Source organism: Boleophthalmus pectinirostris, unplaced genomic scaffold (genome assembly GCF_026225935.1).
Source record: "Boleophthalmus pectinirostris isolate CB_2022bp ecotype Guang Dong unplaced genomic scaffold, ASM2622593v1 HiC_scaffold_11, whole genome shotgun sequence".
NCBI lineage: Eukaryota > Metazoa > Chordata > Actinopteri > Gobiiformes > Gobiidae > Boleophthalmus > Boleophthalmus pectinirostris.
This window is the reverse complement of record NW_026570994.1, coordinates 18,130,353-18,155,769: the sequence shown is the minus strand read 5'-3', so window position 1 is coordinate 18,155,769 and position 25,417 is coordinate 18,130,353. Positions and strand designations below refer to the sequence as shown.

The 25,417-nt window shown below is 39.1% G+C and overlaps 2 protein-coding genes across 5 annotated transcripts; both read left to right on the top strand.

The window, feature by feature from the left end:
- Positions 1-342: 342 nt before the first annotated feature.
- Positions 343-18,298, top strand: LOC110156603 (histone-arginine methyltransferase CARM1-like). Of its 4 annotated transcripts, XR_008633781.1 has the most exons (15): positions 343-466; positions 1,124-1,247; positions 2,328-2,454; positions 2,673-2,803; positions 3,659-3,763; positions 5,905-6,012; positions 9,298-9,475; positions 10,724-10,814; positions 15,292-15,373; positions 15,447-15,532; positions 16,145-16,234; positions 16,317-16,454; positions 17,646-17,735; positions 17,820-17,952; positions 18,270-18,298. XR_008633781.1 is itself a non-coding variant. In XM_055166897.1 (14 exons), the coding sequence occupies exons 3-14, from the start codon at positions 2,448-2,450 to the stop codon at positions 17,881-17,883; spliced, it is 1,110 nt and encodes a 369-aa protein (XP_055022872.1). In that variant the 5' UTR covers positions 343-466; positions 1,124-1,247; positions 2,328-2,447; the 3' UTR covers positions 17,884-18,229. The 4 variants fall into 4 exon arrangements, 3 of the variants coding, with proteins under 3 accessions (XP_055022872.1, XP_020776463.2, XP_055022858.1); XM_055166897.1 differs by lacking the exon at positions 18,270-18,298 and having other exon boundaries at positions 17,880-18,229; XM_020920804.2 differs by lacking the exon at positions 18,270-18,298 and having other exon boundaries at positions 17,859-18,229.
- A 710-nt stretch (positions 18,299-19,008) lies between these two features.
- Positions 19,009-24,534, top strand: cnot9 (CCR4-NOT transcription complex subunit 9). Its single transcript, XM_020920807.2, has 8 exons — positions 19,009-19,188; positions 20,180-20,359; positions 20,849-20,964; positions 21,131-21,240; positions 21,378-21,487; positions 22,301-22,399; positions 22,478-22,569; positions 24,156-24,534. The coding sequence occupies exons 1-8, from the start codon at positions 19,171-19,173 to the stop codon at positions 24,322-24,324; spliced, it is 894 nt and encodes a 297-aa protein (XP_020776466.1). The 5' UTR covers positions 19,009-19,170; the 3' UTR covers positions 24,325-24,534.
- Positions 24,535-25,417: the final 883 nt, after the last annotated feature.

Here is a 25,417-nt window from a genome sequence, read left to right as displayed (position 1 = left end):
CTCTCTCCTCTTTCTCTCTTTCTTCTCTTTCTGTCTCTCCCTCTCTCCTCTTTTCTCCTCTCTCTCTCTCATCTCTCTCCTCCCTTTTGCCCCAGTCCCTCCTCTCTCCCTCTCTCTCTTCTTTTCTCCTCCCTCTCTCCCTCTCTCTCTCTCTCTCTCTCTCTCTCTCTCTCCTCCCTTTCACCCCCACTCCCTTCTCTCTTTCTCTCTCTCTCTTCTTTTCTCCTCTCTCTTTCTCTCTCTCCTCTTTCTCTCTCCTTTTGCCCATAGTCACCCTCTCTCTTGCTTTCTCTTTCTCTCTCCTCCTTTTTACCCCCACTCCCTCCTCTCTCTTTCTCTTTCTCTCTTTCTCTTCTTCTCTCTTTCTCTTGACTTTTTCTTTTCTCTTCTTGAGTTCAGAGTCAGAATGGATCAGACGAGTGAGGATCCCGTGTTTTTCTCAGTCAGACTTTTCTGTTTACAGGAGGTAAGAGCCACAAACTCAACACTCTAATTATCTGTCTTTTACTTTTACTTAAGTATCCTGGAAAGAAAAGTACTTCTCGGAGTACTTTTACTTGAGTAATATTATTTTGTAGTAATGTAATCGCAATGTAAATACTGAAAAAGCAAAAAAAAAAAAAAACTTCAGACTTTTAACCTTTTTTAAAACTTTTCTCGTTGAGGATCTGTCAAATACTTTTCTCCCTGGAGATGTTATCGCTTTGGAATGTTCCGCAGTATGACTTTAAATCTTTCTATCAAACCAGACCGAGTTACGGGTCAGATCTGCGGAGAGGCGACGCCGCTCACTGTCAGAATGTTGGGGTTTTTAGGTGTTTTTGAGCGATAAAACCACCTGTAATTGAATAAACGTAAAGTAGAGCTGTTTAAAGTCACACTGCGGAACATTCCAGACAGGTGACGGACTCTGCACCAGAAAAGTTACACAATACACCTTTAAAAGTGCAGCTGATATTTCCGTTCGAGTATATTTTAAGCTGCTGGACGTTTAATTTGACGTTGCCGTGATTTTAGTTTTATTTTGCTTAGATTTGTCGATAGGAAATAGTTGCGCGGAGCATTTAAAGATGTTATCGTGTACTTTTTTTTTTTTTCAAGGATGTTATCTTGTATTTTTTAGGAGATGCCAGACCAAACTGTAGAGAATGCAGATCTACAGTTCAAAATAAACAAAGTGCGAGGCCAAGACCTGTCGCTGTGTTTGAACTCGACACCAGACGACGGACTCGTGTGTGTGGAACGAGGTGAGGCCCGAGTCAGAATATTAATCATGAACATCAGAACTGCTCTTGTGAAATAATTTGTTTAAAAATAGAAAAACTAACACACATGAACATTCACACAGACAACGGCTCCCTCTTTTCTGCTTCACTCGAGGAAAAACTAAAACTTAAACACAACAATTTTGACTTTTAGCGTTTTGAAAGTGCACTGTGTAACTTTTTCTGGGTCTACCATGTTGTTTTTTTTCCTGAAATTATCTACAGTATGGCATTTAATTTAACTATCTCCATGGAGACAAGCAGGCCACATCACCAGGCCAAGTTACAGGTCAGATCTGTGGAGAAGTGGACCTGCTCACAATAATAATAATGATGTTTTTTAGAAAGTTTTGAGAAATAAATGGTAAATGGTAAATGGTCACATTTTTCTATAGCACTTTTCCACCTTCAAGGCACTCAAAGCGCTTTACAACAAGGAACCACTCACCCATTCACACACACATTCACACACCAGTGTACACAGACACTGTGGGCAAGGTGGGTTAAGTGTCTTGCCCAAGGACACAATGACAGCATTAATCTGTGGGAGCTGGAATCACACCAGCCAACCTGTGGGTCAGTGGATCTGACCACTCAACCTGTGATGTTTATGTCGAGAGCTGGATTCAAACCACCAACCTTTAGATCAGTGGGCGAATGCTCTACCAACTGAGCTACTGCTCATAAAAACAGCTGTAATTGAATAAATTCAAGCTATATTTGTTTAATGCCGTACTGTGGAACATCTCAGACAAAACAATAACATCACCGTGGAGACAAGCAGATGCTGGATCCACCGATGTCGTGAAGATGTTACCCGCTTTTCTTCGTGGAAAACTTAAACTTTAATGCCATATTACGCCCTGTAAAGCATTTCTACAAAGATAAACATCATGCCTGTAACTTTAAAAGGGGGGTATTTCCGTGGCGATGTGGTGGAGATGTTACCTGCTTTTCTTTCTGGAGAACTTAAACTTTAATGCCACACTGTGCAACATCCCATGGCTCATCTCCATGGAGACAAAGAGGTGATGGACACTCATAATTGTTCATATTTTTCAGAAAATAAAATTCCACTTTTCCGCTTTCCTGTTTCCGTGGAGATGGAGAGTTGTCCGGGTCGGAGGTCAATCTTTTATCGTCACGTTTGAGAAACACAGCTACATTCTGCAGTTTAAAACTATGACAGGTTTGTACTGTTATTATTATTATTATTATTATTTTAAAGGTGGACTGTGTACATTTTCTAGTGGAGAGTCTGCCATGTGCTTGTCTCCATGGAGATGTTGCTGCTTTGCCTGGAATGCCTTACTGTGGAACATTCCCAGGCACAACAGTAACATCATTAGACGAGGCGACTCTCCCTCCATCAGAAAAGTTTTAGTCTTGTTGTTTTATTTGTTGCAGATTTGAAAACATTTCAGCAGCATCTGAGGAAACAAGTGGATAAAACTATTAAAGGAGACAGGAAAGGAGACAAGGAGATATTACCAAGGAGACACTTGAGAGCTGAGACGTCTCCTTCAAACTGTTACCAGGTAAAAGCAATAAAAGACAGTTTTATTTAGATTTTTTTTTTCAATATTTAGAAACAATTCCCCCAAATTATCTTGTGTGAAATTACAGTAAATAGAGTTTTTTGTTTATAAATTGCACAACCATGTGAAAAAAAAAGAATTATAATGGAAAATAATGTCTTGATTATAGATTTTCAGTATTTCTAGACTTTGATTTTGTCCTGGTTTAGTTCAGTCCCAGTTTAGACCCAAAGTTGGTGAGTCCTGTTCAAGTCCTGGTTTAATTCCAAGTTTAGTCCCAGTTTAGAGCCACTTTTGACAATTCCAGGTCAAGTCCTGGTTTAATTCCTGGTCCCAGTTTTTAACCCATTCTGTTAAATCTTGTTCTAGTCCTGGTTTAGTTCTAATCCTGGTAAATTCTAGTCCTGGTAGTTGTTCTTATCCTGTTTTTACACCTGGTTTAGTCCTAATTTAGACTTTATTTTGATGAGTCCTGTTCTAGTCCTGGTTTAGTTCTTAGTCCCAATTTTGAACCCATTTTGTTAAGTCTTGTTCTAGTCCTGGTTTAGTCCCAGTTTAAACTTTATTTTGATGATTCCTGTTCAAATCCCGTTTTAGTTCCTGGTCCTAATTTTGTTAAATCTTGCTCTAGTCCTGGTTTAGTTCCAGTTTAGTCCCTGTTTAGAGCCACTTTTGACAAGTCCTGCTCTAGTACTGGTTTCAGTCCTGGTTTAGTCCCAGTTTAGAACCAGTTTTCTCAATAAAAAAAAAAAGTGACATATTTTGGTCTAATAATGAATAATTTTAGGTGGTGTTTTTTATTGTCGTGTCTTAAGGTGGTCTGAGTGATTTAAGGTGGTATGTTTGTCCCTTCAGTTCCACAGTTGTCTCTCGCAGCAGCAGAGTCTCCTCCAGGACCACAGCCGGACCGCCACGTACCACAAAGCCATTCTGCTCAACGACGTGGACTTCAGGGACAAGGTGGTGTACAGTCAGTGGGTCATTTGTTTTTCAAAATAAAACTAAAAATTAAAAAATTAAAAAACACTTAACTTAAATTGTGATGCTGGACTTTTGGAACGCATACGGACTAAACCAGGACTAAACCAGGTCTAAACCAGGACTAAACTGTTCTCAGTCCCGGTCTCAGTCCCGGTCTGGTCCCGGTCTGGTCCTGATCTCAGTACTTGTCTCAGTCCCGGTCTGGTTCCTTCTTATTTTTTGTTTTATTTTGAAAATGAATGAACGAATGATACAGGGATTGCGTACCTACTGCTCTCCACAGGCGTTAGAATGGGGAGAAATTGGGACTGTTGCCATAGCGATTAACAATTTAAAACAAAATTGTCCTTAAAATGTTGCTTATAACAGATAGAATGAAGTAACTGACCTCAACCCGGTATCATTATATAGTTTTAACAATGTTTTAATTAAGATGATGTATTACGAAGTATGATGTTCTTGTCTCAGTAGAAATGTCATTGCTTTGCCTGGAATGTTCCACAGTATGGCATTAAACCTATCCGTGGAAACAAGCAGGAGACCACCAGGTTAAATAGTAGAGAAGGTTTCAAATGAAGTCAAACTGACAAATTTAGACCTGGTTTAGCCCTGATTTAGTCCTGATTTAGTCCTGATTTTAGTCCTGGTTTAGTGCTGGTTTAGTCTGAGTTTAGTCCTGGTTTAGTGCTGGTTTAGTCCTGCTTTAGTTCTGGTTTAGTCTGAGTTTAGTGCTGGTTTAGTTCTGATTTAGTCCTGGTTTAGTCCTGGTTTAGTCTCAGTTTAGTGCTGGTTTAGTTCTGATTTAGTCCTGGTTTAGGCCTGGTTTAATCCTCTTTTAGTGCTGGTTTAGTCATGGTTTAATCCTGGTTTAGTCCTGGTTTAGTCCTGGTTTAGCCCTGATTTAGTCCTGATTTAGTCCTGATTTTAGTCCTGGTTTAGTGCTGGTTTAGTTCTGGTTTAGTCTGAGTTTAGTCCTGGTTTAGTGCTGGTTTAGTCCTGATTTTAGTCCTGATTTTAGTCCTGGTTTAGTGCTGGTTTAGTTCTGGTTTAGTCTGAGTTTAGTCCTGGTTTAGTGCTGGTTTAGTCCTGATTTTAGTCTGAGTTTAGTCCTGGTTTATGCTGGTTTAGTCTGTTTTAGTCTGATTTTAGTCCTGGTTTAGTGTGGTTTAGTTCTGGTTTAGTCTGAGTTTAGTCTGGTTTAGTGCTGGTTTAGTCCTGATTTTAGTCCTGATTTAGTGCTGGTTTTAGTCTGAGTTGGTTTAGTCTGGTGTCTGGTTTAGTGCTGGTTTAGTCCTGTCTGTTTAGTGCTTTGAGTCTGTTTAGTCTGAGTTTAGTCCTGGTTTAGTTTCTGGTTTAGTCCTGATTTTAGTCCTGATTTTAGTCCTGGTTTTAGTGGTTTAGTTCTGGTTTAGTCCTGATTTAGTCCTGATTTTAGTCCTGGTTTAGTCCTGGTTTAGTGGTTTAGTCTGGTTTAGTTTTAGTCTGAGTTTAGTCCTGGTTTAGTCCTGGTTTAGTGCTGGTTTAGTCCTGATTTTAGTCCTTTTAGTCTGGTTTAGTCCTGGTTTAGTTTAGTCTGAGTTTAGTCCTGGTTTAGTAGTCCTGATTTAGTCCTGAGTTAGTCCTGGTTTAGTCTGAGTTTAGTCCTGGTTTTAGTCCTGATTTAGTCCTGGTTTAGTGCTGGTTTAGTCTGGTTTAGTCCTGATTTAGTCCTGATTTTAGTCCTGGTTTAGTGCTGGTTAGTTGATTTAGTCCTGATTTTAGTCCTGGTTTAGTAAATCCGTGGAAACAAGCAGGAGACCACCAGGTTAAACAGTAGAGAAGGTTTCAAATGAAGTCAAACTGACAAATTTCGACTTCTTTTTTCTGCCATGACTCCAAGACAGATACGTTTAATGCCATGCCATGGAACATTCTGGCAAATCGTTAACATCTCCGTGGCGACGAGAAGTGGTGGAACCCCTAAATCAGAACAAAGAACGCACTTTTAAAACAAGACAAACATCACTTCCATAGATTTTTTTTATACAGACTTTGCACAAAATTATACAACTCATGATAAAATGGTAAAATAAATCGTTTTATTTATATTTTATTTGTATTATATTGTTATTTATCTTTAGGTGGTGTTGGATGTTGGAGGTTCGGGGATGTTGTGTTTTTTTGCAGTTCAGGCCGGAGCTGCTAAAGTCTACAGTCTGCAGTCTGGACCTATGGCCAAACACACTCAGGTCAGATTTATTCAAGATATTAAATTAGATTAGATTCATATCAGGCTCTTTTCCTCAAGACTTGCAGCTAAAATTTTTGATAAAATCTTCAATACATAAAGAAATTGATTGATAATTTGCAGGACGGGTTAAATTCTTGGTGTTTTTGGGAATTAATGTAATGAGTGTGGAGGTCTGACTAAGTGAAATAAGAATGTACTTCATATTAGGGACTTTCCTAAAGTTTTTGACTCAGACTAAACCAGTTCTAACACAAGTCCAAACGGGTACTAAGAGTGTTCCCAGTGTAGACTTGGTTTGATCCTGTTTCTAGTGCTGGTTTAGACATGGTTTAGTCCTGGTTTAGTAGTCTGGTTTAGTCTGGGTTTTGTCCTGTTTCAGTCTGAGTTTAGTCTGTTTAGTTTAGCCTAAGTTTAGTCCTGGTTTAGTCCTGGTTTTGTCTGGGTTTAGTCCTGGTTTAGTCCTGGTTTAGTCTGGTTTAGTCTGGGTTTAGTCCTGTTTAGTCTGAGTTTAGCCCTGGTTTAGTCCTGGTTTAGTCTGACTTTAGTCTGGGTTTAGTTCTGTTTTAGTCTGAGTTTAGTCCTGGTTTTGTCCTGGTTTAGTCCAAGTTTAGCCCTGGTTTAGTTCTGGTTTAGCCCTGGTTTAGTCTGAGTTTAGTCTGGGTTTAGTCCTGTTTCAGTCTGAGTTTAGTCCTGGTTTAGTCCTGGTTTAGTCTGAGTTTAGTCCTGGTTTAGTCCTGGTTTAGTCTAAATTTAATCCTGGTTTAGTCCTGGTTTAGTCTGAGTTTAGTCCTGGTTTAGTCCAAGTTTAGCCCTGGTTTTGTCCTGGTTTAGTTTGCCAAGTTTAGCCCTGGTTTAGTCCTGGTTTAGTCTGAAGTTTAGTCTGAGTTTAGTCTGGGTTTAGTCCTGGTTTTTGTCTGGTTTAGTCCTGGTCTGTTCTTAGTTCTGTTTTAGTCTGAGTTTAGTCCTGGTTTTGTTCTGGTTTAGCCCTGGTTTAGTCTGAGTTTAGTCCTAGTTTAGCCCTGGTTTTGTTTGGGTTTAGTCCTGGTTTAGTCTGAGTTTAGTCCTGGTTTAATCCTGGTTTACTGCTGGTTTAGTTTGGGTTTAGTTTTGATTTAGTCCTGGTTTAATCCTGTTTTTTTATGAGTTTATTCTGTATTTAGTCCGGGTTTAGTGCTGGTTTAGTCCTGGTTTAGTCTGACTGTAGTCCTGGTTAGTCAAGTTTAGCCTGGTTTTGTCCTGGTTTAGTCCAAGTTTAGCCCTGGTTTAGTCCTGGTTTTGAGTTTAGTGCCTGGTTTAGCCCTGGTTTTGTCCTGGTTTAGTCTGAAGTTTCATCTGAGTTTAGTCTGGGTTTAGTCCTGGTTTTGTCTGGGTTTAGCCCTGGTTTAGTCCTGGTTTAGTCTGAAGTTTAGTCTGAGTTTAGTCTGGGTTTAGTCCTGGTTTAGTCCTGGTTTAGTCCTGGTTTAGTCTGACTTTAGTCTGGGTTTAGTTCTGTTTTAGTCTGAGTTTAGTCCTGGTTTTGTTCTGGTTTAGCCCTGGTTTAGTCTGAGTTTAGTCCTAGTTTAGCCCTGGTTTTGTTTGGGTTTAGTCCTGGTTTAGTCTGAAGTTTAGTCTGGGTTTAGTCCTGGTTTAATCCTGGTTTACTGCTGGTTTAGTTTGGGTTTAGTTTTGATTTAGTCCTGGTTTAATCCTGTTTTTTATTAGTTTATTCTGCATTTAGTCCGGGTTTAGTCCTGGTTTAGTCCTGGTTTAGTGCTGATTTAGTCCTAGTTTAGTCTTGATTTAGTCCTGTTTTAGTCTGGGTTTAGTCCTGACCTCTCTATAGAAACAAGCAGGTGACGAAAACCTCCACCACAAAAGTTCCACAATGCCCCTTTAAACACCAAACATATTCGAAACCACAGAGATTCTCGGACCACACCGATTGCGAGATAGGACCTGCACCGAGAGGCAAGTCCACCGCGGCAGAACCTACAGCGGCCCGTGTCCTGGACCTGGACTTGAACCTTGTGTTCTTTGGCTCGGGTTTGCGCCTCCCATTCAGAGCTCAGAGCGGCATTCTGCAGAGTTAATGGTTCACAGCCACATCTGGACCACAATGCACTGGGGCACGGGCCGGGGGAGACAGATGTTTGGCTGTGAACGCTCCGGGATTAACGCTGGAAATTACCCAACCCCCGCAGAAATATACTTGGTTTAGTCCTGGTTTAGTCCTGGTTTAGTCCTGAGTTAGTCCTGGTTTAGTCGGAGTTTAGTCTGAGTTTAGCCTTGGTTTAGTCCTGGTTTGGTCCTAGTTTAGTCCTGATTTTAGTCCTGGTTTAGTCCTGATTTAGTCCAAATTTTTGTCCTGTTTTAGTCTCAGTTTAGTGCTGGTTTAGACCTGGTTTAGACTTGGTTTAGTCCTGGTTTAGTCCTGGTTTAGTCCTGATTCAGTCCTGATTTAGTCCTGATTTAGCCCCGGTTTAGTCCTGGTTTAGTCTCAGTTTAGTGATGGTTTAGTCCTGATTTAGTCCTGGTTTAGTCCAGGTTTAGTCCTGGTTTAGTCCTGGTTTAGTGCTGGTTTAGTGCCGGTTTAGTCCTGGTTTAGTGCTGGTTTAGTGCCGGTTTAGTCCTGGTTTAGTCTCAGTTTAGTGATAGTTTAGTCCTGGTTTAGTCCTGATTTAGTCCTGATTTTAGTCCTGGTTTAGTCCTGGTTTAGTCTCAGTTTAGTGATGGTTTAGTCCTGGTTTAGTCCTGGTTTAGTCTTGGTTTAGTCCTGGTTTAGTGCTGGTTGAGTGCCGGTTGAGTCCTGAGTCCTGGTTTAGTCCTGGTTTAGTCCTGGTTTAGTCTCAGTTTAGTGATGGTTTAGTCCTGGTTTAGTCTTGTTTAGTCCTGGTTTACTTCTGTTTCAGTCTCAGTTTAGTCCTGGTTTAGTCCTGGTTTAAACTTGTTTAGTCCTGGTTTAGTTCTGTTTCAGTCTCAGTTTAGTCCTGGTTTAGTCTTGTTTAGTCCTGGTTTAGTTCTGTTTCAGTCTCAGTTTAGTCCTGGTTTAGTCTTGTTTAGTCCTGGTTTAGTTCTGTTTCAGTCTCAGTTTAGTCCTGGTTTAGTCTTGTTTAGTCCTGGTTTAGTTCTGTTTCAGTCTCAGTTTAGTCCTGGTTTAGTCCTGGTTTAGTCCTGGTTTAGTCTTGGTTTAGTCCTGGTTTAGTCCTGGTTTAGTCTTGGTTTAGTCCTGGTTTAGTCCTGGTTTATGCTCGTCTCCAGTTCAGGTTGTTTATATATTTGTGTTTGTCTTCTGTTTGTCTCTCAGTCCCTGGTCCAGTCCAACGGTCAGTCGGGTCAGATCCTGGTCCTGAACCAGGACTTGGACTCGGCGGTTTGTCCAGAGGAGGTGGACGTCCTCCTCACAGAGCCGACTGGGCACCTGCTGCTGTCCGACCCTCACGTACAGACGGTCCTGAGAGCCAAGAAGTGCCTCAAACCTGGAGGTACAGTTCATTTTACAACATTATACTGTCCCTCTGCTCTCTGCGCTAAGTCACTACCCCTTCAGAGCGCTATCAAAACATTCTCAAGTGTCAGGCTAGTGTGCAATTAATCGAATATTTTGATCGCGATTTTAATTTGTGCGTCAAACAATCTCAAAAGTCATATAATCCAGTTGAAACGATTTAAAGCTTAACGTTTATTTTGAGATATTTTTATATAATTAAGGATGTTTATTTAAATTTTTAGACCTGGTTCAGTTCTGGTTTAGACCTGGTTCAGTCAACGGTTTAGTCCTGGTTTAGTCCTGGGTTAATCCTGGTTCAGTCCTGGTTTAGTTCTGGTTCAGTCCTGGTTCAGTTCTGGTTTGGACCTGGTTCAGTTCTGGTTTAGTCCTGGTTCAGTTCTGGTTTAGACCTGGTTTAGTTCTGGTTTAGTCCTGGTTTAGTCCTGGTTTAGACCTGGTTTAGTCCTGGTTTAGTCCTGGTTTAGTCCTGGTTTAGTCCTGGTTTAGACCTGGTTTAGACCTGGTTTTGTCCTGGTTCAGTCCTTGTTCAGTTCTGGTTTAGTCCTGGTTCAGTCCTGGTTTAGTCCTGGTTTAGTCCTGGTTTAGTCCTGGTTTAGACCTGGTTTAGTCCTGGTTTAATCCTGGTTTAGACCTGGTTTAGTCCTGGTTTAGACCTGGTTTAGTCCTGGTTTAGTCCTGGTTTAGACCTGGTTTAGTCCTGGTTTAGTCCTGGTTTAGTCCTGGTTTAGACCTGGTTTAGTCCTGGTTTAGACCTGGTTTAGACCTGGTTTAGTCCTGGTTTAGTCCTGGTTTAGTCCTGGTTTAGACCTGGTTTAGATCCTGGTTTAGACCTGGTTTAGTCCTGGTTTAGTCAACTGGTTTAGACCTGGTTTAGACCTGGTTTAGACCTGGTTTAGTCCTGGTTTAGTCCTGGTTCACAGTTACTTTGTTGAGAATAAATTAAAACTGCTGCAATAAGTAACAAGTCATAAATAAACAACACATTACAGTTTAAAAGTCACTCGTCCAACAGTGAACGTAACGTGTGCACGAGGCGGAGAGGGGCTGTCGGAGCAGATCGGCAGCCTCACTTCTGTCTGTCCCGGGGCGGCTGTGACTACAATAATAACATCTCCGCACAATCAAATCTGGAGTGAAAGAAAAATGCTCGAAATCAAAACATCTGCGAAAGTCTTTAATCGTAATAATGTGTCTTCTTCTCTGATTTTATTTTGTTTTTCAGGTTTGATATTTCCGACCTGGGCTGATCTCCACTTGGCTCCTTTCAGCGACGAGCAACTTTATTTTGAAAACTACGCAAGAGCTGCTTTCTGGTCTGAAATCCCCCCCCCCTCACATAAAGAACACACACGTTTTTACTTCTCACGGTATCGTAACAGCACGACCTGGAGACGTTACTGTGAAAATAAACTCGGAGACTTGTGAGGACCCCCCTTTAAGTCCACGCTTGAAGACCCGAAAACATTACAGTCCTGTCCCGGTTCTGGGTTAGTCTCTGGTCTGGTCTCTGGTCTGGTCTCTGGTCCGTGTCTCCTATGCCGTAAAACGCTCCATTTCAGTCCAGACCTGAATCAGCGAAAGTCCAAATGATACGGACTAGAACTTCGACTTCCATAAAACTCTTCAATTTTTTTAAAAGAATAATTTTTACCTCAAACTTACGCAATTTTCTGATCATTTTTATCGTGTCGTTTCCTCGTCACAAACAGATCTGGAGTTGTGTTTTGTTTCCTTCACACGTGTTTAATTAACACACAAATCCTGCGTATTTTGGCTCTTGTCTCTAACGGAAAACACTCTGTTCCACCTTGTGATGTCATGTGGTAATAGATGTTTTTAGTCCTGGTTTAGTCCTTGTTCAGCCCTGGTTTAGTCTCAGTTTAGTGCTGGTTTAGTCCTTGTTTGGTCCTGGTTTAGTCCTGATTTAGCCCTAGTTTAGTACTGGTTTAGACCTGGTTTAGTCTCAGTTTAGTCCTGGTTTAGTCCTTGTTTAGTCCTGCTTTAGTCCTGTTTTAGTCTCAGTTTAGTCCTGGTTTAGTCCTGGTTTAGTCTTGGTTTAGTTCTGGTTTAGTCTCAGTTTAGTCCTGGTTTAGTCCTGATTTAGCCCTGGTTTAGTGCTGGTTTAGTCCTGGTTTAGACCTGGTTTAATCTCAGTTTAGTGCTGGTTTAGTCCTGGTTTAGTTCTGGTTTAGTCCTGATTTAGTCTGAGTTTTGTCCTGGTTTAGTCCAGGTTTAGTCCTGGTTTAGTCCTGGTTTAGACCTGGTTTAGTCTCAGTTTAGTGCTGGTTTAGTTTCTGGTTTAGTCCTGATTTAGTCTGAGTTTTGTCCTGGTTTAGTCCTGGTTTAGTCCTGGTTTAGACCTGGTTTAGTCTCAGTTTAGTGCTGGTTTAGTTCTGGTTTAGTCCAGGTTTAGTCCTGGTTTAGTCCTGGTTTATTTTGGCTCTTCTCTCTAACTGAAAACACTCTGTTCCACCTTGTGATGTCATGTGGTAATAGACTTTTTTCACAACGACAGGAAGTGCCGCGATGTAGAGTAAACGTCACTTATGTTAATGCTTTTTTAAGGCAAAATATTTGGAGTAAAAAAGCTTTCAAAAATTTTCGTGAGCATAGAATAGAAATCCGTGTGTATTTGGAAAATCTGTGCATATTTGGCTGTAGTTGCGCATAAAATAAATATCTGTAAACTCTCAAATGAGTCCAGTCGTAAATAAAATAGATTGTGTGTATTTTATCCAACAGAATACGAACTGAAAAGTTACGACGCCAAGAATTACAATCACGAAATGAAAATTTACGATTACGCTTTCATCAGTGCGAATACGAATTCAGACCAAGAGTTTGTTTTCTGCAACTTCCAAGCATTTCAGGCGGCTTTGCGTTAAAGGGAAAAGTATAGTTTTATAGGTCTGTGTGTACGACCTGCAGATGTATAATCTCGTAAAAGTTTAACATGAACCATCTCCAACACGACAGAAACACAGAACAGACTCACCATCAGCAGAACACCCCTCTGTCACAGAAACAACACTCATATTCCACTGAGTCGTGTCCTTTAGTCCGACAGAAGCTGAACCACATCAGCGCACAAGGAGCGAGCTGTTTTTTAAGCTCTCAGTTTATGCAAATGACCCACGTGGTTTTAAGTTTAGTTTCTGTTAAACGTAAACAAATGTGCTCAAAGCTGTGTGGCTGGGGAAGGTTTGTGGACACAGAAACGACGTGTCTGGACACAAATCATTTCCGTTACGGTGATACGTTTCAGTGTAAACTTCGCCTAAGTAACTTTTGAACTCAGACTGATTCTACCATAAAACCAAAAAACAGGAGTGTCAAACATACGGCCCGGGGGCCTGATCCGGTCCTCCAAGAGCTTTAATCTGGCCCTCAGCTGATTTTCTCCTAAAATATTTTAATTATATTTTCTATTAAAATATTGGTAATTTTCTGCTGTGCTTAGCAGAGCAGCGTCTCTGTACGTGGCCCCTCCCACCAGAGCAGCACAAATGAAGACTTGTCTCTTTCCAAACGCTCTTAAAGGACGATCGTTTTGACTGTTGACCGTGACACCCTCATCAGAAAAATGTCCAACATGAGAAAAGTGGAGCCGAGTGCAGGATTTTACAACAAAAAAAAATTACTTATTCCTATTTTAAGTTAATGTTAAAACATTGTGTTGAAATTGCATTTTTCTTAAAGTTTCAGATTGTTCACAATATTATAATATTTTGTAAAAGAAAGAGTTCATCAATTAAAAAATATTTCTGTAATAGATTTGTGTTTCTCTGCACAAATATTTGAACTTACTGTTATTTTTGGGGTTTATATGACATGAGTTTTTTGATCCGGCCCCTTTGGGATCAAAGTAGGTTGGATATGGCCCCTGGACCAAAATGAGTTTGACACTCCTGCCATAAACCTTGAAGTTCCACAAACCTACAGCGGCGCTTTTCCACTGTAAGTAAGTGCTCCCCTGTATTTTTAAACTCCACGCACCTTCGCTAGAATCATTTGGATAATTTTGTGCCCTCAAACTGTTTATCTCTTCTGAACTAAAGGTCATTTAAAGGAGCTGTTACCTTGAAAACTGTCGCTTGGTTGGAACACGGCGTTTTGAGATTTGGAGATGTAGACAGACTAATAATAAAGTGTTGCTCAAACGTGTGAATGAAACAACTACTGAGCTTTTATCTACTTACTTTTCATGAACAATAGCCCCAGTATGTGAGTTTACGGAGGTCAGGCTCGGTCGGCGTCCAGGAATGAACGAAATCTTTGAGACAAACCCATTAGAAACAGCTGTGGTAATACACACTATTAACTTTGAACTATGTCTCTACTCAAACGAGAGCAACAAGGAAAATATTTATACTCGAGCACTAAAACTCACTTCAAGAAAATACAGTGGACTAAACCAGGACTCAAGTGGGGTTTAATATCAGGGCCAGACCAGGACTAAACCCAGACTCAAAAAGCGGAAAAAAGAAGTTCGACCAGGACTTAAACTAGAACAAAACAAGATTAAACAAAGCTCAATCATTTTAATAATATAATCATTTTTATTACGTTAATTAAGTTTAAAATTAATAATATAATGTAATAACCACTGTTGGACGAGTGACTTTAAAACTGTAATGTGTAATTTATTTATGACTTGTTTCTGTCATTTCAAAGTAATTAGTTACATTACAATATTACTGTGTTTAAAATGTAAAATATTACACGACTGTTACAGAACTTTTAATTTACTCTCAACAAAATAATGTGAAGATGCTGAACTTTTGCGCCGTAAATGGACTGAACAGGACTAAACCAGGTCTAAACTAGGACCAAACCAAAACTGAACCAGCACTAAACCAGGTCTAAACTAGGTCTAAACCAGCACTAAACCAGGACTAAACTAGGACTAAACCAGCACTAAACCAGGACTAAACTAGGACTAAACCAGCACTAAACCAGGACTAAACCAGGTCTAAACTAGGTCTAAACCAGGACTGAACCAAGGACTAAACCAGGTCTAAACTAGGTCTAAACCAGCATTAAACCAGGTCTAAACCAGGTCTAAACTAGGTCTAAACCAGGACTGAACCAAGGACTAAACCAGGTCTAAACTAGGACTAAACCAGGACTAAACTAGGACTAAACCAGCACTAAACCAGGACTAAACCAGGTCTAAACTAGGTCTAAACCAGCATTAAACCAGGACTAAACCAGGACTAAACCAGGTCTAAACCAGGACTGAACCAAGGACTAAACCAGGACTGAACCAGGACTAAACCAGGTCTAAACTAGGTCTAAACCAGGTCTAAACCAGGACAAAACTAGGACTAAACCAGGACTTAATCAGGACTGAATCAGGACTAAACCAGGACTAAACCAAGGACTGAACCAGGAATAAACCAGAACTGAACCAGCACTAAACCAGTTCTAAACCAGGACTAAACCAGGACTAAACCAAGGACTGAACCAAGGACTAAACCAGGACAAAACCAGGACTAAACCAGGACTAAACTAGGTCTAAACCAGGTCTAAACCAGGACTAAACTAAAATATAGGGGCTATTTTGTCTTCCCTTGATAATGAGCCAGTAATGTCTGAATGTTTTGTCTGTAACTACATTATCGGCTGCAGTTATTTACATTATTAGAGAAAATTTTCCTTTAGACCAAATATATCTGAGAACATTATTGTCTGATTTTGCTGTAACTTTTCAATGGACGATCTGCCACATTATATTATTATATTTACGTTTACCTGGTATCTTCAACTCCGTTCTTGCTTGTTTTTTAGGCAACAGAGGAATTTCTGCGGAATAAACCTGAGTTCTCTTCACAACTCTGCAGTGGACGAGTTTTTCAGACAGCCCATAGTGGTAAAGTTATACACTATTTTTAATTTAATCAGATTGTATTTTATTTCAATAATCTTGTTTTGAATTGTTCTAGGACACGTTTGAAGTCCAGATCCTGATGTCTCGCTCGGTGAAACATCGGATTAACTTCAAGGAGGCCGCACCAGAAGATCTCCAGAGGTTAGAATCTGCTTCTGTTGACAAATAACTCACAGAATAATGAAACGTAAACTTTGAATAACCATCTACATATTTAATAACTTTCACTGTTTACTTAGCAGCTAATGACTCTGTATGAACATTTTTGAAAGGTGAAATAAAGTTTCACTGTGTCATTTTTGGCGAGAAGCTCCTCCACCTGCTTGTCTCCATGGAGAAGTTGCTACTTTGCCAAGAATGTTCCACAATTTGGTATTAAACTTCTGTCTATTTGTCAAAAAAACAAAAAACAGTCCAGTCCAATCCAACTTTATTTATATAGCACATTTTACCAACACAAAGTCTCCAACACATAAAATAAAATAAAGTATAAAATTAATAAATAAACAAGTAAATAAAAAACATAAAAAATACAAAAATTTGCAAATAGAGTGTTACAAGCCAGTGAGTAACAGGTCAGATCTGTGGAGAGGCGAACTCACTCACAGTAAGAAAGCAAAAACAACACTCGTAGTTGAATAAATCCAGGATAGAGTCGTGGAAGAATCTGGGCAAAGCATGAACATCTCCACAGAGACAAGCAGAAAAGTTACATATTGCACCTTTAAATTTAAAAAAAAAAATTTTTTTCAGAGTGGAGATTCCCTTTACGTTCACTCTACAACAGTCTGGACTCGTTCACGGACTGGCCTTTTGGTTTGACTTGGCCTTTCAAGGATCCAAGTACAAATCACATTATTTTTATTATTAATTTAAATACAATAAAAAACTTTATATTATAAAAAATAAAAATCTTAATCTCTAGAGCGACTGTTTGGATGTCCACCGCTCCGACAGAACCTTTGACCAGATGGTACCAGGTCCGGTGCTTGTTCCAAACTCCACTCTTCAGTAAAATGGGACAAACTTTGACTGGGCGTGTGATACTGGCCGCTAACGACAGGTAAAATATCAGACCTTTTAAGTTCATTTCATTTTTCCATTCCATTTTCTTCCGCTTTATCTGGGGCCGGGTCGTGGAGGCAGCAGTCTAAGCAGGAACTCCACCTCTTCACCACAACGGATCGATACAGCGACCACATCACTGCCGACGCTGCACCGATCCACCTGTCAATCTCACGCTCCATCCTCCCCTCACTCATGAACAAGACCCCGAGATACTTGAACTCCTCCACTTGAGGCAGGGACTCTCCACCCACCCGGAAAGGGCAAGATGCCTTTTTCCGGTCGAGAACCACGGCCTCGGGCTTAGAAGAGCTGATCCTCATCCCAACCACTTCACACTCGGCTGCAAACCGCCCCAGTGCACATTGCAGGTCCTGGTTCGATGAAGCCAACAGGACAACATCATCTGCAAACAGCAGAGATGAAATCCTGTGGTCCCCAAACCGGACCCCCTCCGGCCCCTGACTGCGCCTAGAAATTCTGTCCATAAATACAATGAACAGAACCGGTGACAAAGGGCAGCCCTGGCGGAGTCCAACATGCACCAGGGAACAGGTCTGACTTACTGTCGGCAATGAACACAGCTCCTGCTCCGGTCATACAGGGACCGGACAGCCCTTAGCAAAGGGCCCCAGACCCCATAGTCCCAGAGCACCCCCCACAGGACACCACGAGGGACACGGTCGAATGCCTTCTCCAAGTCCACAAAACACATGTGGACTGGTTGGGCAAACAGTGTTCCTGCTCCTCCTGGGTCCGAGGTTCGACTATGGGCCGGATTCCCTTCTCCAGTCCCTGGCATAGACCTTATCAGGGAGGCTGAGGAGTGTGATTCCCCTGTAGTTGGAACACACCCTCCGGTCCCCCTTCTTATACAGAGGGACCACCACCCCGGTTTGCCAGTCCAGAGGTACTGTCCCCGACCGCCACGCGATGTTGAAGAGGCGTGTCAGCCAAGACTCACAACATCCAGAGACTTAAGATACTCAGGACGGATCTCATCCACCCCCGGAGCCTTGCCACCGAGGAGCTTGCCAACCACCTCATTCATTTTTATATTTCAAAATTTATCAATATTTTAAGTTGTAATAGTTTGAGTAGATGTTGTTTTTTTGTAGTGTCTAATATTTTATGATGCTTACTGTCTTACAATTACACTTGAATTAGATTAAACTGTTTTTATTTTTAGACAAAGTTACGACATCCACATCACAGGAACCATTGACCAATCAGGATTCACCTCTGGAAATGTTTTGGATCTGAAAAACCCGTTCTTTAGGTAGTTTTCTGTCTTTTTCATTATTTTATGTTATTATTATTTTTGAACATATCTAATTAAAATATTTTATTGTGCTGTACGTAGACAAAATCAATGTGTGTATGTCTGTGTGTGGGTTTAAAGGATGCCCTCCTGGTTCCACAGTTAAAGACCAAAACAAGATATTCTGAAAGTGGCGCGTCATTTTGTCATCTGAAGAATTTTTAACACTAAAAAGGTAAACAAATGGTTATTTTTATTTATTCATTTATTCATTTTGTTAATAGCAATTGCACGAAACCACTCAAGCAAGTACTAAATCTGTCCACTAGAGGGCAATAAATCCTCTTTTTTCCACATACACTGAATAGTTTTTATATACAGTCTCTAGAAATTTCTATAAACAGTTGATTTTAAAGGTGTAACATGTAACTTTTGATTGATTTTGATGTTATAATTTCTAGATCTATATACACTCTATAGTTTTACACGAGAAATATTTGTTTATAGACAGATTCCGAGCAGATATAATTCTTTGCTTCTAAAATTTTTCAGTCCAGGATCATCAGACGACTGAAGGTTTCCAGTGTTTAAAGCTATTTTCAGTATTTTCAACTAAGTATAATATTTCTTCTTTCTTTGTGTGGATAATATGTGCAAGATAATGTAAATAAACACGTGTAGTTTCTGTGTTTTAATATTTCTTGTGGTTTTTAACGACACATATATATATATATATATATATATATATATATATATATATAGTTTACAGATCAACTGGTGAACCATTTTAGATCCAAAATGTTTATAACTCCTCAAATAAATATTGTAATTTTAAAGTTTTATTAAAGTGTAAGATTTGTAATGATTAATCTATATTTTTATAAAAGTAGTAAAGTAAACTAAACCAGTGTGCGCTATTATTATTTTATAAAAAATAAAAAATTACGTGCTAAAAGTACATAGCATGTTACCATAGGGATTAACAATCTAAAATAAAATATTATGTACATTTTGGGGAGAAAGTTGTGAAAATCTTGGAAGCTGAAACCCATTAGTTAAGCTATTTATAAATTTTTTTATTGCTTTTGATTAAATTGCATGGAAATTATTTGTGCACTTTGCTCTAGGTCCACTTATACATTATTGGTCTATAGTTTATAAAGAAAAAATACTGAAAATGATCTTATTTTTGAGGGTTTTTAAATATTTATCAGCCAGATATATGGCGGGTGTAGTTGACGGAAATAAACACTAGATGGCGAACGTGCGCTGCTCAATAAACCCAAGAAGAAGAAGAAGAACTCCGGTTTCTTTTAGCATCACCAGCGCCAATGTAGCGAACTAATCTGACAAAAAACCCGCTTTTTCACCTAATTTTCTGTAACTAAACTCGAATCGCAGCTGCAGACATTTCAAAGAAGGTTTATTTCACCCGGTCGTAACATTTGACAGGATGTTGGCCACGGGAGCCGTAAGTTTTGACGTTGTTTATATTAGCATGTGGGCTAATAGCATGTTAGCGTCGTATTCAAAAAGCGAACGACGCAGAAGATTTGTTTAAAATGGGAATTATTATTATAATTATTGGTTCAGATTTGTCAATTACGGTACCATTTGCACAAAACGTAGAAATAATGCAGTTAAAGATGGTAGCAGGAACCTAGGTTAGATTCTACGAGTATTTGCACAATTTATGCATGTGTTTATACAAATATAGAACCACTGTTGTGACTTTAAAACTGTAATGTGTTATTTATGACTTGTTTCTGTCATTTCAAAGTAATTTGTGACATTACTATATTACTGTGTTTAAAATGTAAAACATTACACGACTATTACAGCACTTTTAATTTACTCTCAACAAAAAAACTGTGAAGATGCTGAACTTTTGTGCCTTATATGGACTGAACCGAGGACTAAACCAGGACTAAACCACAGCTGAACCAGGACTAAACCAGGACTAAACCAGGACTGAACCAGGACTAAACCAGAACTCAACCAGGACTAAACCAGAGCTGAACCTGGACTGAACCAGGACTGAACCAGGACTAAACCAGGACTAAAGAAACAGAAACAGAAAATACTGTGGAGGTCAGGGCCAAAATGCTTAACTAAATTGTGCATGAGGTAAAATTATAAAATATGTTTATTTTGGAATTCCAAATTAGTTTAAATGGGCCGGTCAAAGTCAACCAAACGTCCGTATGTGGCCCCAGAGCTGTACAATCCCCAGGTCTTTTTTAATCTAATGAGGACAATGTATTTTTAAAAAATACCTAGTTTACCTTAGTTTGTGTTTTTGTCTGTATATTTCACATTTCCAAAAAAATGTATTATGATTTTTTTTTTTATTTTTTTTTGATGTTGTTAGATTGAACTTGCTGAAACTAATTTGACCAAACACACTTGTAGCCCTGATGATGTTTTGAGACTGTACTTAAACGCTGCTTGTAAATACACAGGCTGTGACGTCGGCGCTGGCGCAGGTCGACCGGGAGAAGATTTACCAGTGGATAAACGAGCTGTCGAGTCCCGAGACCCGTGAGAACGCTTTACTGGAGCTCAGCAAGAAACGAGAGTCTGTGCCCGACCTGGCGCCCATGCTCTGGCACTCGTGTGGCACTATCGCCGCCCTGCTGCAGGTGACAGGGGAGAGAGGCTGGGGTTAATGTAGGACTGACACCTCACAACAAAATACCTCACAATAAAATATATATAATCATACCTTGATGTAATATGTGTCCTAATCCATGGATACCCCTTAAAAACAGTTTTAAAAGTTCACAAAATTGATGTTTTGATTATGTAGAGAAACAAAACATATTGGAATTTCATGTTCACAGTGCTCTTAACATCAGAACACAATTGTCTAGATTTAATTGAGTAGTATATGGATATAGTTTAACTTTAGTTGTATAATTTTGAGGCCCTAGGAAGACCCAGGATGTGCTTGTCTGTCAGCTGGCCTGGGAACGACTTGGGGTCCCACTGCAAGAGCTGGAGGAAGTGTGTGTGGAGTGGGAAGTCTGTGCCTCCCTGCTCAGACTGCTGCCTCCTCCACGGATAAAGAAGAAGAAAATAGACAGACATATGATTTCTCTGAACTGAAAATATCTTCTTTTTATTTGTAGGAAATCGTAAACATCTATCCTTCTATCAACCCTCCCACTCTGACAGCTCATCAGTCCAACCGAGTCTGTAACGCTCTGGCTCTGCTCCAGTGCGTCGCCTCACATCCAGAAACCAGGTCTGAACCACCACAATGTCTTTAATTTTCTGTAAAGCCAATATAGATTAATAGATAGATTGCTGATCCGCTAAATGTATGTTATGTGCTTACTTAAAAAATAAATGGCACAAACAAATAAATGAATAAAATGACATGTTTTCAGCGTATTGTTTTGTTTTTTCAGGACAGCGTTCTTGGCCGCACACATCCCTCTCTTCCTGTACCCGTTCCTTCACACCGTCAGTAAAACACGGCCTTTCGAATACCTCAGACTCACGAGTTTAGGAGTCATTGGTAAGAAACTCTACAATGTGTTAAATCTATTTCAGTATCAATAAGGATGTTTAGTTTTCCACTGTCACAAATTAATTTTGCAATATATCTTATTTCTTTACATAAAAAGTGACTCCTCTGTGTTTCATATTTTCCAGGCGCTCTCGTTAAAACAGATGAACAGGAGGTGATCAACTTCCTTTTAACGACTGAGATCATCCCTCTGTGCCTTCGGATCATGGAGGCCGGCAGTGAGCTCTCAAAAACGGTAATTAATTATCATTTAACTAGAGCCCTGCGGGACCCGAAGCAAACCACTGCGACGCAGGACACATTGTGAAAACTCGCTGCGGGCGAGAGTGGGACTAAACAACGTGGGAGCGGGCAGGAGGGATGATAAACTGCAGTCCCACAAACTAAATATGAGTATAAAGTAAAATGTACAAAAGATGAATGTAAGCATATCATGCATAATTTGTGCTGGAGATTTAATTTGGCATTAATAAAAACATTTTAACCAGCAAACGTCCACCTTCCCGTACATCGCGTGAACAGTCCCTCCTTCCGTACGTCCTGCGGCCTGCGCAACAAAATCAGGTCTAAAAACAGGTCTAAAACCTGGACTAAAACAGGATTTAGCCAGGACTTAACCATGCCACTGGATCGCCCACCGCGCCTCCTTCCATACGCAGCCCAATTCCTTTCGCTTCTCCGTGTTTGATAGAGCTTAAGAAAGTAAGGTTCCCATCCTGCAGGACTTGCAGGCGGGCGCGGGACAAAATATCGCAGATGCGGGCGGGAGCGGGACTGAAAATTACAATTCTTTGCGGGAGCAGGCGGGAGTGGGACTGAAAATTCTGTCCCGTGCAGACCTCTACTTTTAATCATGTTTTTAAGATGCCAATACATTTCTGTTGTCTTTAATCACCATTCTGTTGTTAGCATTTTTTTCTATACTTTTAAGCTACTGTGCCAAAGAATTCAAACCAAACTCTAAACGTTCAAGTCTTAAAATAACATAATTTATTTTTCAGTAGTTTAATATTTAGTAGTCTAATTTTGTGACTTTTGTGATTTCCAGGTTGCCACTTTCATCCTTCAGAAAATCCTTTTAGACGACACGGGTTTGGCGTACATCTGTCAGACCTACGAGCGCTTCTCTCACGTCGCCATGATTTTAGTGAGTTTACACAACAAATCAATAATACGTAATCATGAATTGTAAATGTTTAAATATGTTTGTTGTATTTTGTTTCAGGGTAAAATGGTTCTTCAGCTCTCAAAAGAACCTTCAGCTCGACTCCTCAAACACGTTGTTCGCTGTTACTTACGACTTTCAGATAACTCCAGGTAAAAAAACGACTAACTCCACTTACGATACACAAACTTTTATTTCAATCGGTGTTTTAAGTAGCGCCCCCTGGTGGTCGTATTGGTTTCATAGAACAGTAGTCACATTACTACTTACTAGTCTCATATAAATGGGCAAATAAATAGCAAATGTAAGGGAATAACTGTTTTAATCTCTCAAAATGGTGGTAGAAATTGTATCAGTAAAAGTAGTTTAAGTAATTAATAAAGTGAGAGTAAAACATGTATTAAAAGTATTTGATTTTAAAAAATTACTCAGTGCTTGGGAACTGCGTTTTTTTTTGTGGGGGATAGTTTTGCTGTAAAAAAGTGTTGTAATTCTAAAAATCAAAAGTAGTTTAAAAGTATTTTTCTTTATGGTTGAGACCTGCTGAAATGTCTGAGACTTATTTTTTTTTGTTTTCAATTGAGTTAATGCCCCAACTTTGAGCAAAAAAAAAAAAATCAAATCCACATTAAACGGAGACAAATTAATGAAGGTTAAAATAAAGGATAAAATGTTTTTTAAAAATACAGAAAAATTAAGAAATCAGCTCAATTCTTTATCAAAATCACTCTATTTGATGCTTTAATTATTTTAAAAAAATCTCAGAAAATGTACTTTGTGAAATACTTTTATTTACTTTTTACTCCTAAACTCTTACTTAAGTTGATTTTTTTTTTTTTTTTCCATTTTCATTCCCCCAGTATCTGTACTTTTACTTAAGTATCAAAATTGAATACTTCATCCACCACTGACCAATGTATAGGGTATTAAAAATAATTAATTAAAATAGACTGATTTCACACTCTGAACACTGTTTTTGATTTTTATCTTTTTATGGAAACTCTCTGGTGAAGTACAAAAGTAAAAGTACAAATTTTTAGGTATCTATACTTTACTTTATTCAATTTGACAGTGGATACTTTTTTACTTTTACTTCTTTACATTTGAAAGCATGTATCTGGACTTTCTACTCCACTTCGTTTTAGATGTGGATTTAAAAGTAAAAAGTACTTTCCTTTATGGTTTGAAACTTATTTTTTTGTTTTAATGTGCCCCAATTTTGAGCAAAATGAAAAAAAACAAATACAGAAAAATACGATACAAAAATTAATAAAGGATAAAAATAGAAAAATTAATAAAAGAAAAAAATATATATATATAAACTAAATAATAAATAATAAAGTAAATAATAAAATAAAAATTAATAAAGGATAAAAATAGAAAAATTAATAAAGGATAAAAATAGAGAAATGTTTATTGAATCACTTAAAATCTAAATCACTTTAATCAAAATCTAACCAATTGATGCTTTAATTATTCAAAAAAATCTCTGCAAAATACTTTTACTTTTTACTTTTAAAGTACAGTTTCAAACAGGTACTTCAATAGTTTTATTCAAGTAGATTTTTTTTCATTTTCATATTTTCATTGCCCCCAGTATCTGTACTTTTACTTAATTTACTTACTTATATGTATACGGTATTAAAATAATTCTTTATCACTGTCTGATTTCACACTCTGCAAACAGTTTTTGATTATTACCTTTTTATTGAATCTCTGTCTTGCGTTTTGTTTCCAGAGCGAGAGAAGCCTTACGTCAGTGCCTCCCGGATCAGCTCAAAGACACCACGTTCGCGCAGGTTTTAAAAGACGACACCACCACGAAGCGCTGGCTGGCCCAGTTAGTCAAGAACCTCCAGGAGGGACAGGTGACCGACCCGAGAGGCATCCCGCTCACCCCTCAGTGACCCCGGGGTCCGACGAGGAGAGAGACAGACCGTCAACCAACCGCCAACAAGCACAAACCAGCGAAAAACCTGCCAGAAAACAACAACAAGGAGCCGTGGAGGATTCAAAAGGACTTTATCTGTTTAGTCATTTGTCTTGGCATCCATTTTAACTAAAGCTGTACTGTAAAATGCAACTGCCAAATGGGAAATAAACCGGTTAAATGTGAACTTTTTTGATCTCCTGGTTTAGTTTTTGGCATTTAAAGTCCCTACATCTGATTATTATTGTCTTAAAAACGTGAAAAACACAACTAGTTTTATTTATTTTAAACAGTTTGCAGTCATCCAAGCCCCTAAAATGAAAATTCTCAAACTTATCAAAAGAGGGTTTTTTTGGGGTTTTTTTTACGTTGTATGTTTTAAGACAAAAAATTAAGAATAAATCATGCACTGCGAAAAACAAAATCTAGCCAAGTTAAGTTGACCTGAATTAAGAAAGTTTTTGTCATGATTTGAGTAAATTTCTCTTGACAAGTAAAATTATCTACCAGAGGAATAAGATTTTTTGTCCTTAAAATATGAAAATGCATCTCGCTACATGTAAAATAAGAAAAACAACTTTTTGCACTTAAAATAAGAAACTAAAATTTTGTTTCTTATTTTGAATCAACTCAAATAAAGCAAAATGATCTTAATTTAAGTAATTTAAATTTAATGAGATATTGTTGTTGTTTTTGTCCCAGTGTGATTAGGCATAATAAAAGATGCACTGTGTAACTTTTCAGATGGAGGCTCTGCTTGTCTCCATGGAGATTTTACTGCTTTGCCTGGAGTGTTCCACATGTAGCGTTTACCCCTTAAGATTCTAATTAGACTGTGTAAAACTTAAGCCGGGGGTGTCAAACATACGGCCTGGGGGCCGGATCCGGCCCTCCAAAACTTTTAATCTGGCCCTCGGCTGATTTTCTACAAAAATATTTTTATTATATTTTCTATTAAAATATTGTTAATTTTCTGCTGTGCTTAACAGAGCAGCGTCTCCAGCGTCTCTGTACGTGGCCCCTCCCACCAGAGCAGCACAAATGAAGACTTGTCTCTTTCCAAACGCTCT

Bases quoted from the DNA above. Each gene is read 5' to 3' on its own strand.
- cnot9 (XM_020920807.2), top strand. The intron at 21,488-22,300 runs GTAATTAATTAT...TGTGATTTCCAG, and splicing joins GCAGTGAGCTCTCAAAAACG to GTTGCCACTTTCATCCTTCA. The intron at 22,570-24,155 runs GTAAAAAAACGA...TTTTGTTTCCAG, and splicing joins CGACTTTCAGATAACTCCAG to AGCGAGAGAAGCCTTACGTC.
- LOC110156603 (XM_055166883.1), top strand. The intron at 6,013-9,297 runs GTCAGATTTATT...TTTGTCTCTCAG, and splicing joins CTATGGCCAAACACACTCAG to TCCCTGGTCCAGTCCAACGG. The intron at 10,815-15,291 runs GTCTGAAATCCC...CTTGTTTTTTAG, and splicing joins TACGCAAGAGCTGCTTTCTG to GCAACAGAGGAATTTCTGCG.